The 14645-nt window shown below is 40.3% G+C and overlaps 1 protein-coding gene across 1 annotated transcript; it reads left to right on the top strand.

Moving 5' to 3' along the window:
- Positions 1 to 473: 473 nt before the first annotated feature.
- retreg2 (reticulophagy regulator family member 2) lies at positions 474 to 13500 on the top strand. The gene is given in 10 exon segments (XM_034177415.1): positions 474 to 770; positions 2884 to 2990; positions 6803 to 6833; positions 8986 to 9115; positions 9219 to 9303; positions 9546 to 9683; positions 11176 to 11264; positions 11485 to 11620; positions 11792 to 11820; positions 11822 to 13500. Coding segments are annotated over 10 exon segments (1740 nt in total). The 5' UTR covers positions 474 to 516; the 3' UTR covers positions 12563 to 13500.
- Positions 13501 to 14645: the final 1145 nt, after the last annotated feature.

Consider the following 14645-nt stretch of genomic DNA (forward strand, 5'->3'; position numbering starts at 1 on the left):
ACACGTGACACTATTTTTTTTTCGCCTGTGAAGGGCGTTGAAGATTCACCCCCTCCCCGATGTCACTGGTGCGTCCATTTACCAGAAGTTCTTACAGTATAACCGGTGACTAGGATCGCCTTCAAAGTAAAAGTTGAGAACTTTCGTCAGCATAAGTGTACGTTATAAAATACGCCGTTCACAAAATGTAGACATTTTATAAAATATGACAAGGGTATTTATGGAATATTTCTTTAATAAAAAAAAACATATGGCCGTGCAACCACAGATAGATTTTTTTTAACTTGTCAAAGTCCATAGTATTTAAATCATTTTTGTCAGGTATGGCAGTGTAATCCTGTGATTTGGGGGAGAAAAACGGTTTATAGATATTTTTAAGTAAAAGTCTGTGCCATCTACTCTGAGTACTTTACTTTGAAAATAACTAGACGCTTTATCGGGTTTAGTTTGGTTAGCTTGACGCTAGTTTGCTCATATACCCCGTGAGCTCCAAAACAACATAAAGTGGGGGAAAACATGGCGAGCGGAGAGGAGGCCGGAAGATGCCTCTCGCTTACCTCCTCTTCGGTCGGCTTGGAGGCTCTCTTTCCTGCACGGACATCGGAGCAGGTCTGCGGAGACGGGAATCCGGAGCTGGTCCGGCTGCGGGAGCGTGTCCAGGCCTGGCTGTCGCAGTATGAGCCGCTGCTGCTGTGGGTGCAGAGGCTGCTGGTGTGGGAGAGGCCGCTGCACAGCATCTCTGCCGCCCTCACACTCAACACTTTATTCTGGTAAGCGCCGAGCCTGTGGTTTGTAGCCTCTCTGACTTTTCTACAAGGCCGCGTTAGCTGGGAGGCTAATGTCAGGTTGCGTTAAGCTAATCCCACGTCGTTAGCTTTATGCTAATATGGCATGCTAACCAGGATTTTTTTTTTCTTTTTAATGTGTGGAACACCCCCTCCCCCATTGTTTAAGGTGTTTTTGTTTGTTTTTAGAGGTTTCAAAATGATTAACAAAACGAGTAATCAACTGTTAAATTTATTGCCAACTGTTTTTTTTCAGGATTGCTTGATTGTTTTAAAAAATAACTCAAAATTACACAAGATATTTGTGGATGTTGTCTTTGGTTTTAGGAGACACCGATGGACATTTTTCTCAGTTTTATGGACCAAACAGCGACTCAGTTAATTGACAAAATAATCATTAGTTGCAGCCCTAATCTGAAGTTGGGGGGTGGGGGGGTTGACATTACAGCATTGTATTAGAGTTATATCTGTGGCAGAGGTGGTAACCAAGTGGTTAGTGCACTTCATTTCTGTGTGGCAGGTTCGCGGTTCAAACCCCATCCCTGCCACATTACTCCATGTAATGTGGAGTTGCATAAGGAAGGGCATCCGGCGTAAAACCTGTGCCAATTCAACATGCAGGCCCACCTTGGGTTTGCTGGGTAGCGAGTGAAGGCACCCCACTGCAAACTCGCACCAGGTGAAGTCACCCCAGTCCAGGTAAAGTCACCCCACTTTTTTTTTTTTTTTTTTTTTTTTTTGTGTGAAGTCAGCCCACTCCATCTATCAATGCTTTTTTTTTTTTTTTTTTTTTTTTTTAAATAATTAAGAATGACGAGTTTAAAGTTAGGGACATGCCGGTGTGATGTATAAAACTGGGCAGTGCTTCCTGCTTCTCCCATCAATGGGCTTTTTACCTGACAATTATATTTCCCTACCTTAAAACATCATCTCATGAACAAAACGTGAGTAATAACAGTGTATTATGCCACTGGTGTGTATCAATAATTTATTACATTAACATACCAGAATTGAAATGTTGTGTTACTAGAGTGGGGTGGCTTTACCTGGGGCTAGTTCGCAGTGGGGTCACTTCACTATGAACTGGTTTACTGTTGCAACCCTGAGTGTAAACAATTGAGCAGCTGAAGGGACTTACCTTTAATTTGAGTTATACCTGTCTGTGTCATTATGCTAGTGGACAAAACACCTGCAGGTGAGCAGACCCATAGTGTTTTAGACTATACTTTTCAGGAGTATCAACCTCTAACTGTTATCATAATATTAACCATATGCAAGGCTGGTAGACAGGTGAGACATTGTTCTGAAACTGAAAACTCGCAGTGCATTTCCAAAAGCTGCCACCATTTTCAGGAGCCCAAATTTTATGGAATTTGTCCATTCATTTGCTGCAGGTATGCTTTTTGCACAAAAAACATTGAACATTACAAATACAGCAGCTAGCAAATTATTTTGGAAAAGTATGACTCATACTAGAATGAATACGGGGATTCATTAATTTTTTTGTAGGGAACTGTGTCAGCATAAGATAAATTATGATTTTAAGAAATATACATTAAAAAAAAAACTTAATGTAAAAAAGTTTTCACAGTCAGATTCACCTCAGTGTCTGCTCTGACATTTTACAATAAAGTCTTGAACATACAACCCTACTGACCAGTCTGCATTTACATCAGGTCACAGTTTTAAGAGTTGACTCGATAAAACATTTACATTTTTATAAGCACTTCAACAGAGGATTAATTTTCTCAAACACTTGTTTCACTTGTTATGGTTCATTTCCTGAAAGAAGTGCGTGATTCAAGGCTTCAAGTGTTTTGACACTGAATTCTGGCATCAGTGTTCATTTTTTGTTTTGAACCATTCAAAATGGGGCTTTTATTTAACAGTTTGTTTATTTTCTCAATTTCAAAATAGAGTTATTGTGTGATATTTGGTTTATTTACCATTTATAGCCTCTTTTCTGAGTTATGTAGTTGTCTGCTGTTTCTGTGTGAAATATTTCAAAAACCTGAAATCAGCCTTTTTACTCTGTGCTTATATTTACTTGGTGTAATGTAGAAGAGTATTTAAGATTAAGGTTATTTGTTTCCAACAGGCTGCTCTCTTCCACCTCCCTGCGCCCCCTGTTTTTGCTGAGTGTCTCCCTGCTGGGACTCATGCTCCTGGAGAGATGGAAGCTTGGGTCGGTTCCTGTCATTACTGGTAAGAGTAGCACTTAAATCGCATTCTCAGGCTGTACCCAAGCAGATGTTGACTGTTGCTCAGCCAATTAAAATAAGGTTGTGGCTAGAGACCCAGACTTATCACGGTTACCGCAACGCTTGCGGCATGTCTTAGTTGTGCATCATGCATTATTAAGGGTGTAACGATGCATGTATTTGTATTGAACCGTTTCGATACGGGATGTTCGGTACAGGGCTTGTTCATGGGTGAGTTCGCGTTGCGTGTGTTTACATTCAGTGTTACCAACTTAGCGACTTTCTCGCTAAATTTGGCGACTTTCCAAACCCTCTTGATGACTTATTTTCTCAAAAACGACTAGCGACAAATCTATTTTTCCTGGTGTTACTGGAGACTTTTCTGATGTTTGGCAACTGAAAGCGAAAGTCCCTGTTGTCATCGAGCAGCAGCGGGTCTCCCCCTCCTCTGCAACGCTGCCTGCAGCAGCTGTAAAGCGCTGAGTGGAGGGATATCTACAATCCTCCCCACTCGGACTCGCTCAGCCTACTGACCTCATTTGCTGTGCTGTGGTTAAATAGTCCCCAGACTTTGAGAAGCCCTGGCCTTGAGAAATTATTTAATTTTAATAATTGATGGCCAATTTTAATGGTAAAATAAATAAACAAACCAAGAATCAAGTTTATTTGTGGTTCTAAATATTTTAAGGTGGTTTTACTCACTTTTTTGCCTCTCCCACAATGTTTTTGTTTTCAAAACTTTATTTAAAAAGATATATTAACAAACATTAAACCAACAGTTAATAGAAAGAGATAGAAAATAAAATAAATTGTACAAAAGTAAAGGGATTCTTCGACATTAATTCTCTTTAAAAAAAAAAAAAAAAAAAAATCCCTTATAGAGTGTGACAGTTTTGGACAAGTTAATTTTTCTGGCAAAAAATATGAAGGTTGAATAAAATTGAACAGGGCTTCATGCTGGAACTGTTATGCTGCTCTTTACTTGTGGAAAGGTTTTTTTTCTAATATTTAATACATTTGACATTTATTTGAGAACATTTTATTTAACTTATTACCAGGCAGCACTTTGCAATTATTTTATTTTCCTGTTTGTATAATGTTACAATAAATTGTTGGTTTAAACAACAAGCAAATTTAGTTTTGTATTTTGTTCCCATACTGTGCTGAAAATGAACCGAACTGTGACCTCAGAACCGAGGTACGTACAGAACTGTGATTTTGTGTATCGTTACACCCCGCGTTATGCATTAGGTGAAGGAATTACTGGTATCAAGTGCTAATAGATACAATCGGGCCAAATATGTGTTTTGGCCTGACGGCCGGTATGTAAAGCCTTTACCCCTCATGAGCATTTTAATAGGCTGATGCAGATTATGGAAAATGGCATTAATTGGCCAATCACTAGTTACAATATATACTGTAGTTCTGCAGTGCTTAATCATTTGTGTTAGTTTTTTTTATTATTATTTTGATATTCAAAGGCTAGGATCACTCAGTTTCAGCATCAACCGCCCCACCACCAACTACATGGCTGAAAACAATATATTTGGTGTAAGCTAAATTCAGTGTGTACATTTATTGTCAGAATCTTCCCAGTAGGGCTGAAACGATTAGTCGAGTAACTCGAATAATTCGATTACAAAAAATGTTCGAGGCAAAATTCTGTGCCTCGAAGCTTCGTTTAACGTTATAGTACATATGCCAGGCCTGTGTGTGGTGCTGCAACGTCCCCAGAAAAAAAAAAAAAAACAGAAGACTGGAGCATAACAGCTAATCAAATTAGCAACGATAGCTACCGCTTTCCAACGTGACACATAGGGTAAAATAAAGCCTTTTAAGAGAAAGATGGTCCACGCTGATCATCTGAAATAGACTTACTGTGCGTTTAAAGTGAAGCAGTGTGTTTGTCTATTTAAAAAAAAAAAAAAAAAAAAAAAACATGGTCTGCTCTACGTGGGGAGGGACTATTGACCCGGTGGCCGGCTGCTGTCTGTCTCTGCCCAGTGTGAGGGGCTGTCAGACCGGGCGAGTCACAGCTCCGTCCGCTGCTACATTGACAAACAGCAGAAGTCCATTCTTTCTTCTCTGTTTCCCTCAGACTCACACTGAGTGTTTGACTTTAATTTCTGCTTTTTTGGGCAACACACAACATTTCACAAACACGGTAACTTAAATAAAATAATAATAATAAAAAAAAACTGACTGAGGCTGCATGTTCAACCTCCAGCTGAAATGCAGCTGCTGAATTGCAGAGAAAGAGGGATTTAAAAAAAAAAAAAATCATGCAGGGACCCAGTCCATCAACCTTTAATAAAAAAAAAAAAAAAAAAAAAAAAAAAAAAGCAAACAAACAAAAAAAAAAACTTAAAAATGGTTACATTTTACAAGTTGGAGAAAACAAAACAGAAAGCCACATCCCATCACCATTCCAGCAAAATGCCAACACTTTGGCACAGTGACATTGTGCCATTGCTTAGGGAGAGCCCTGAACTATTGATGTTGTTTAAAAACGCAGAAGTACTTTTTATCCGAATACTCGATTACTAAAATAATTGATAGCTGTAGCCCTACTTCCCAGTCATCAAAAGATCTCTGTATGTACACCCAATTTTTCTTCAGCGTCAAAGTCCAGACACCCTACTGAAGCATTTCGGAAAACAAAAGCACGGCTAGGCATACGTGGTCTGTGAGTTACAAAGTAGCAGCCCTGATTTAAGCAAGCGCTGCACAGCAGAGACTTAACAGACCGCTGTCCAACAAAACTATCATGCAGATCAGTGACACTTCGCCTTTAAATCTGTTGAGCAGGTGTCAGATTCTAATGTCTGACACCTTGTTTTTATTAGTTTGCCTACGTGGGAAGATTTGATGCCAGACATGACCAGGTGATAGCTGTTTGGGTAAATCAGCAGCGTTGTTGTAGCTTGGCCCATTCTACAACAAAATGGTGCCAAGCTTTGTCATGTGTGAGAAAAGCTTCAGGGGATGGACTTGTTTGTTTATTTAATTTGTCTATTCACGTACTGCATTTTACAGGGTACATGCCTAGGCTTTTCCAAACCCTACGGATAACCTTCCACAACTTGTGTATAATAAATTTTGTTCAGATTGTCAGTAGCTGATAGTTATTCAGTAATGTCTGATAATGGAAGAAATTACAGATTGGAGATTGTACAGTTAAAATATGGATAAGTGGATTTGTTTATTCCAGCCACATCGTGTAGACAATAACTCAAAAACCAATAAATGGCTATTATATGGCTGCGACGGTACTCACACACTGATTGGCTGATTTCCAATCTGATATTTTCACATATCAGACAAGTTACCATGAAAACCGGTCTGGAACGCATATCACATTCGTTATAAACCAGAAAGCTAAAAACATGATGAGAAAAACCAAGTCGGACATGAACATACTCCATAAATATCTAAACAACACAGGAAAAGGCACACAGATTGAAAGCTTACCAGCTAATGACCAGACCGTCTGTTAGCAGGTTCTTCACGGAGGTGACGCAAACAGGTCTGACAAGGAGCCCAAAACCTTCAGCAGGTCTGTACGGGAATATCAGACTGAAGTGTAAGTACGGGCCAAGCGTTAGCGAGGTCCGTACTTACACTTCAGTCTGATATTCCCGTACAGACCTCGCACTTAGTTAATAATCCTTTATTATCTATCTGAATCTTGGATGTTCTGTCTTTAATTACATGAACTTTAATTTGTACAATTTTATATATTTTGTGTATGCAGAATTTCATATTTTCATCATGATCTGTCTCTAATCATGATGTTTTGTGTTCCTTCTTTCACAGTTCAACCTGCAGAGACTCAGCCAGTGCAAAGGTGCGTCCTGTGTACATGTAAACACATTAGTTGTCACCCACGTTCTACACAACTCCTGCCATTTCAGCTGGTGTTGTAACACTTAGTCAGCCTATTGATTTATGAAATACGAACTAGAGCATTGCCCATGGTGATCCGCGGGCTCTAGATTGGGTAGTGTTGATATAAATGGGTACCTGGTATTTTTCAAGAGTGGTAGTAAATTAAACAAAGCTTGTGTAATGAGTTGGAATGGTGTGTGAGTCCAGAATGTTTTTAGAACCTTAGACCTCAACAATTTTTATATAAAAGGAACTCAACCTTTTGTCTGTGGTCCTGAATGAAAACAAAGTGTCCAGTGTTTATAACTTCAAATTCTTTTACAAAAAGATTAGGATTCTACATTGTCTGGTGGGAGAAACAATAATGTTATTTTTAACCATTTCAGGATAAATGAATTTGTCCTGGTGAGCAGATGCTTGGGAAAAAAATTGGGACTGCCGTATTCCTTGGCTATGCACACGCATTGAGCGAGACATTTGGTGAGCTCAAGACTGGGGAAGAGGCGACGGACACTTCGCCCTCAACTCTCAATTTTTTTTTTTTTTGAGAGAGAGATTCTGTTGGATTTTGGATCCAGACATATGTGGAGCCTGTTCTCTATAGTGGAGCATGATGCTGTTTTAAGCTGGTTTTAACAAGCTGTGTGAACGAGCAGCTGGAACTTCCACAAGTATGTTTTTGCATGCTGCTTGAACATGCAGCTGCATTTCTTCCATTCACACTTTTCACAGTTACTGCATCGATGGGGGACACTTATGAGCGTGCACCAAGCTTTCTCTCTTGCGGAGCATGAGAGTGTTTATAACACGCTGCGTTCACAACTAATTGATGTGCACGCGTAGCATCAGCGCCTCTTCTCTAGGGATGGGTATTGATAAGATTTTATCTATACCATTATCGATCTGATTCCTTTTGATACCTCTTGTGAATTTACTGTGTACTAAAAGTAGGCTTTACAGGTTTTCTATGTCAACAGCATTTTGAGTCTTAAAGTAAATAAATATGAAATTGGTCACTTGATCCTTAAACTCTTAATATAAATAAACTCTACATGGTGGATCCTTGATCTCTGGAGATAAATAGAACAAAATCTGTAGGTTTTGTCAAAAGCATTTCCTTTCAGACATTATTGGCATGAATGTCACTCCATACCTCTGAGCTGAGCTCTCGCAACCGGCTGTGCTGCGCATCAGCAAAAGTGTAATTCATAAAGAACACAGGACGTCTCATTTTGGGAGGAAAAAACATTTTAGTCGATTGTAGTTTGTCTGTATTACAACATTTGGAAAGAGGTGTCATTTGATTTAAACAGTGGAGTCTAAGGTGACTCAGCAGAGAGCCACAGAGCATTTGGAGCTGTGCCAACATAACAGGATGATTCTCATTTCTTGATTGCAACAAGACAGGAGTCCCAGTTAGTGACTTTAATCCTCACAAAAGTGATTCATGATTGACATATTTTAATGGCTTTGAGAGGGGTTAAGAAGCGGACTTGCTACTTTTGAAGAGCAGCGAATCAAAGAACCAACGAAGCAGCGGATTGAAGCACTGCTTCATTAGTTCAAGCTTCAAAGTGGAGTTGAGCTGCAGAAACGGTTGATTACAGAGCCGCCGCAGGGTCTGTAATCAACATAAAGAAATGATCATTTTCCTGACACTCTCAAAAACAGCCGCTCTGAAGGACCGATAAGGGAATCGTTAAGCAAAAAAAACCTATTGATGTCGGTGGATCGAATCATTTCTTAACGATACCCGAAAAGAAACGGTTCTCGATACCCAACCCTACTCTTCTCACTGAAGAATGGCTGCTCTGTTACCTTGACTGCATCAAAATAAACAGTTATCACTTTGAAAATGAGTCATCATGACATGTAATTGCACAAACTTTGCGATTAATCTGCAGACCACGTGTTATGAACAGTGAGGGACGGTCTGTATGAATCACAGATCAACCATGATCTGTTAAATCACTAGTATCCGCTAAATTTAGGACTATTGCAGTGTGTTTGTGTTTTCCCTCTCGTGTGCAAGGAATCGTGCACAGCTTCTGTAACAGCACAAAAATAATTTGCTGCTGAATGTTGTCTTTTGTGTGTGTGTGTATATATAGTGAACCTTTGAGTGTGCACCATCACCTGCTCAGCATTCCTGAGCTCAGCCACTACCTGGCAGAGAGCTACCTGACCTGCTGTCTCTACCTGCAGGAAATGTTGCAATACAAACGACAGAACCACGGCAAGGTGCAAGACTTTGACTTGGGCTTTTGTTACTAAAGAGCACACTTTTGTTCTTCCTCCTGTCTCCTGATACTTTGAAACATAATTTCCATTTTTTTCTTTTCAGTTTTGCATGATGATGTGCAGTGGTAGCTTTGTACTTGCTGTGGTTGGCCACTATGTACCAGGAATCATGATCTCCTATATTATAGGTGAGTCACCACTAACTTTTTGCTTGTTGTCTCTCGTTGCCCACACACGATTGTTTTTTAGGTAGTCATTAGCACAACAGTCATTCTTTGTGTTTGGTTTTGTGAGGTATGTTGGGCCACGTCTGTGTTTTTAGTAAATTTATTTATTTATTCATTTGCATCAGCAGTTTGAAATATCTCTTTATGGAAATTGAGCCCCCTTTCTATGAATTTTCCAATGTTCTCACCCTGGAACTGTGTAGCGCTGAGTGTCCTGCTGTGGCCACTGGTGGTTTACCACGAGCTGATTCAGAGGATGTACACTGCCTTAGAGCCAGTCCTGATGAAACTGGACTACAGCATGAAGGGACACACTGGGCATCGCAAGCACGACAAGAAAAGTGAGTGTTGCTGTGACACCTCAAAAGGTAGATTTAGGAATAGTGGAATTCCCTTAAAACATTGAGAAGGTGGTATCTAGACCAGTGGTTCCCTACCTTGGTCCTAAGTGATCCCCCCCCCCCTCCCCCCCAAAAAAATGTGCGCTCAGTCAGTCAAGTGGTAACAAACACCTGAATGAGCTAATTATTTTTTTATTTTATTTAACCAGGTTAGTCCCAATGTGATAACCATAAGAAGTGAGTAAGTCCTATGTTGACTCTGGACCCATTGTTCCTGGTGCTTACCACTGGATTCCATAGCATGAAGTGGATGAAAGTCTATGAGGTCTCTTTCCAAGCCCAGTACACGTTTACAGCTGAGTGGACTGGGACCATGCAGATAAAGTGTCTTGTCCAAGAACACAGACAGTCAGGGTTCCCGGTAACACCATCCGTCTGTTCAGTGTGTGACATAAACTGTAAATTCCGCTATGCGACACCTCATTGATGTCGTGGATGTTTTTTGGGTGTTGAGATATGAGATCCTGCTGCTGCCTTGAATAATGCACATAACCTCCTCCTGCTTGGTGTGGTCTTTGTGACACTGGATAAAAGAAAAGCGGCTGCAGGGTGAAGCGCGACGTGACCTGCTGTCAGTCAAAATAAACTGTTTGCTCCGCTGCCAATAAAACTGTCCAGCGAACACGTCTGTCTGCGGTTTCATTTTCACACCTCTGTATTTAATTGTGACACCTCTGGTCTACAATCAGTGAGGCAATGCATTCATTTATACACAAATATCTTGTGAAAGCACTTCGCAGTTTTCTAGTTTATATGATACTAAATAGATCCTTGTCATTTGATTGGTGGGTTGGTGGTCACGTGATAGTCATCGTTTGTCCCATTGTATGAATGAGGTCACATACCGTGCATTTTGGTCCCATATGTTTTGCTCGTTAGCATTTCATAAAAATGCTTCCATGGTAGAGTAAGCTGATTATTTATATCAGTCGCAGTCAGATGAAGAACTGAAGGAGTTCTTACTATGAATTTCTTTCTTTCTTTATTTATTTTTTTTTCTGAATTGAAGAAAGCAGACGTGTGCTCCCATCATTCCACTGAGCTCCTCAGCAGTGCGCGCTGACCTTAGCGATGTGACGCTGGCTCGCCTGGTGGGCAGAGTGAACTGCTGGGTCCCGCTGCCCTGCTTCCTGCTTCCAGATGAAACACCCCTATAATTTTAAGTAAATACAAATGACGCGGATCTGTTTAAATGTCATATAAATAATGAATGTTTTCATTTGTTGAAAGATCAAATGTACCATTCAGTGAGGCGTCGGTCGATATTCATGCCAATACTCTTATTGCACTCATAAAAACATTCAGTGTTTGTACAGCTCTTTGTTAGAATTTTTGCCATTTCATTTCTTGGAATTCGCCATCTTTTCTGTTGCCGCTGGTGTCACATTAACAGTGTGTGTGTATATGTGTTTTTTTTTTTTTTTTTTAACAGAGGTGAAAAAGGAGGTGGAGGAAGGAGATGAGCCACGAGCTGAAACAGAGAGTGAGAGTGAGGAAGAGCTGTCCTGTTTCGCCACAACGGTATGGATACATCATGATGGTTCCTGGCTATTAGGCGTCTGTGCAGGGAGCTGCAGTTGTTGCCAAAAGTCACAATTTTTAGACTTTTCCAAGATAAAATGAATTCATTTTGTTATTCTTTAAAAGGGAAAAAAAAATCTTTTTTTTTTAAGGCTTATAACGTACCATTTTGGCAACTTGACACATTTGCAACTATTTCTTGTCTGGGTTTGTTGGTTAGGTGGACATGAAGACCACGGCCCTAGCGATGGCCATCACAGATTCAGAGCTGTCAGATGAGGAGGCATCTATCTTGGAGAGTGGAGGATTCTCTGTGTCCAGAGCCACCACTCCTCAACTCACCGACGTCTCAGAAGGTAACTGGCAGGTGTTGGAGAGATGAGTCTTTCTTACAGGTGGTTTAAAAAAAAAAAATGTTTTAAAGCCATTGGTTAAAATTCCTTCGTATGGAGATTGTCATGTTTTCATATTGCAGATTTTGCAGCAATAATGAGACTTGAATTTCCACCGTGTCGTCTCCCTTACAGACCTGGACCAGCAGAGTGTACACAGTGACCCCAGAAGAAGCCTATCTACGGGATCTGCCCGAGTTCCCCTCAGTGGAGGAGTTCCCGTCCATCGAGCACAACCTGCTCCACTTCCCTCTCCGAGGCCATTCCCAGGCTGACGGTGTTCAGGCTGTGGCTCAAACAGTGGGGGAGCAGCTGAGCCCCGCCAGCCTCCTGCTCCAGCACTTGGCGTCTCCTCTGCATTTTGTGAATACACATTTCAATGGAAATGTACAACCATCTGGTGCAGGCATATTGTCCATAACAACTGCTGGGGAGGTGAAGACCAGTGCAGTCACCCCGGGTGCACAGCGGTCCCTGGAGGCTTTAAGCGAGGAGATAGTGAGCACCGCTATCTCCACTGTGGTGCAGAACACTCTTTCAGCCCTGCTGTGCTCCAGTGAGGCCAGTGAAGAGCCCACCTTGGCTGAGTTCCTTCCCACTGAAACCCTGCCAGGCATTCTGGAGACCCCACCCAGTGACAGCACCTCTAAGACTTCATCTACAACAATAGGACCACTGGAGCCTGAGGACCTGGATGAGGCAGCTACAGCAGAAACTGGTGCTGGCGATGAAATGCATGACAACACACTAGTTCCCACCGAGGAAGAGGACTTTGAGCTTCTGGACCAAAGTGAACTGGAGCAGGTGGATGAGGGGCTGGACCTCAGCTCTGACAGACAGGTGCCTGGAGGAGCCTCAGAGGCTCCAGACATGTCTCCATCTTCTCGGCATCAACCACAATCCTAGCTTCCCTATACACACCTCCAACTGGTTTTTATTTGTATGTTACAGCGAAAATATATATATACACACACACATCACTACTGCTATATACAAAACATTTATCCAAGAGTTTGTAGTTGAATTCTGTTGGTTGGTAATTGCATCCTCATGTAACAGCTCTGTTCAGCCTCAGGTTGTATTGATTCTTGTCCAAAAATGCCATTGGGATCACCAACTGGTCTAACATACCATTGACTGTGATGGACAGGGTTGTTCATAAATAGATGATATATATATTTACACACACCCCAAACAAGTCATCAGTAAGTGTTAAGAGGGCATATCTGGTCTAGGCTATAATTTAGAGATGTCATATCTTGATGTGTTTTTTTTTTGTTTTGTTTTTTTTTTTTAATCTCTGGTGGCTAATAGGAAACCTGTCAGTAACGATGCCTTCATTTTCATTCTTGGCAAAGCGTTCTTGGACAGACATCTAGATGGTCTTATGGGAGGTTGAGATGTTGATTTATAGAATTATTGTGATATAAATTATTTGATTTAAAGCTTGATTGGTAAAGCTTATTGTTGGGTTACATATAGGTTTTATCTGTTCAGGTTCCTGTAATGATTGTACAAAGTGTTTTTATTAATGACTCAAATTCTCAGATTTAGGATGTAGTTGAATATACAGAACGTTATTGCGCTCATTTTTCCTCCGAGCTAACTGTTTCGACAGAATCTGTCAGTTTTGTCTGTAAATGCAAATGTAAGCGTTGATGTTTGGTGTTGAGAATTTTTCTTTTTCTCCTGAATTTTTGTGATCAATGCCTCTCTTTTAAGATGTGATGTAGTGTCAGGGGTAGTGATAGTGTGCCATGCTGTGGACCCTGTAATACCACCAGCACGCAAGAATTCAGGTCAACAAAAATCCCAACCAGGCCAGATTTAAATGACCGCAACAAATTAATTAATTTCAAAATCAATACATTTCTGGGTACCCAACTGCCCATAGCTTGGGTTGACACTGAGGCTGTGGTGATCAGAGCCCTGTTGTTTTTCTTCTTTGGTCTGCTCTTCTCTACATGCGAGTCAAACATCTGTTAAATACTTTTCATAAAAATCTTTTGGTTCATCAAGTTTTTCCATTCAGATTTTTACCTTCAAAGGAGTAGATTTGAAAATGAGGAAACAGTCCAGGTTAAAATCATGCTTTTTTTTTTTTTTTTTTTTTTACTTATTAAATGGATCATAGTACATAACAGTACTGATTATAATGCTGTGACTGTCCAAAAAAGTGAAAAATATTTAATTTTTAAGTCATCGCCTACTGTTAACATCAGTACACATTGGTGACCTAGCACCTCCAAAAAAAAAAATTTAAGGGTTTTTTTTGTTTTGTTTGTTATAAATGATCATGTAAAATTACCATTGACTTATTTGTACTGTGGCAAGTCATGCATGCCATCAGTCACGCATGTTTTCTGTACTTTATATTCAAGTTCGGTTATTGAATGTGTTGCCTTCACACAAGCAGACTTCTTGTATAAGTACATGTCCATCTGGATGCCTTCAGCAACTTATTGGCTGGATGTTAATACTAGCGGGGGGAAAAAGGCAGTTTGAAGAAGTGGATTTTGCATTTGCAATTACTACTCAGCATCTAACTCAGGCGTGGGTTGTACAAATCAAACATTGAAGAATGTGCATCTACTTCCCGACTTGTTGTAGTGCGCTGTATTTGTACTAACTTTAACTTTTGTCAAAGGTGATGCCTCCTTGTGTAGTGTAGAAATACTTTAAACAAAAAAAGACGTGTATTCTGCATGTATAAACAGCACTGTTAGTTCTCGTCAGTTGACAATGTACTGCACAATGTATGGAGGAAAAAAATCCAATGTTCTCAGTTCCTTAAAATTGAGTTTAATATTTAATTACAAACTAAATGGTTTAAAAACATTTGATGTATCCTCATTTAAGGTAACCCGGAGCTGTAAAGGTGACAATTGGTAACATCAGAGTTAAAGATTAGTTTGTGTATTGTAACTGTATTTGTTTAATGCTTAAAAATGTTGCTTCTTGAATTATACAAAGGCACCTATTTAATTGT

The sequence above is a fragment of the Thalassophryne amazonica genome, chromosome 1 (assembly GCF_902500255.1).
Source record: "Thalassophryne amazonica chromosome 1, fThaAma1.1, whole genome shotgun sequence".
In the NCBI taxonomy this organism is placed as follows: domain Eukaryota; kingdom Metazoa; phylum Chordata; class Actinopteri; order Batrachoidiformes; family Batrachoididae; genus Thalassophryne; species Thalassophryne amazonica.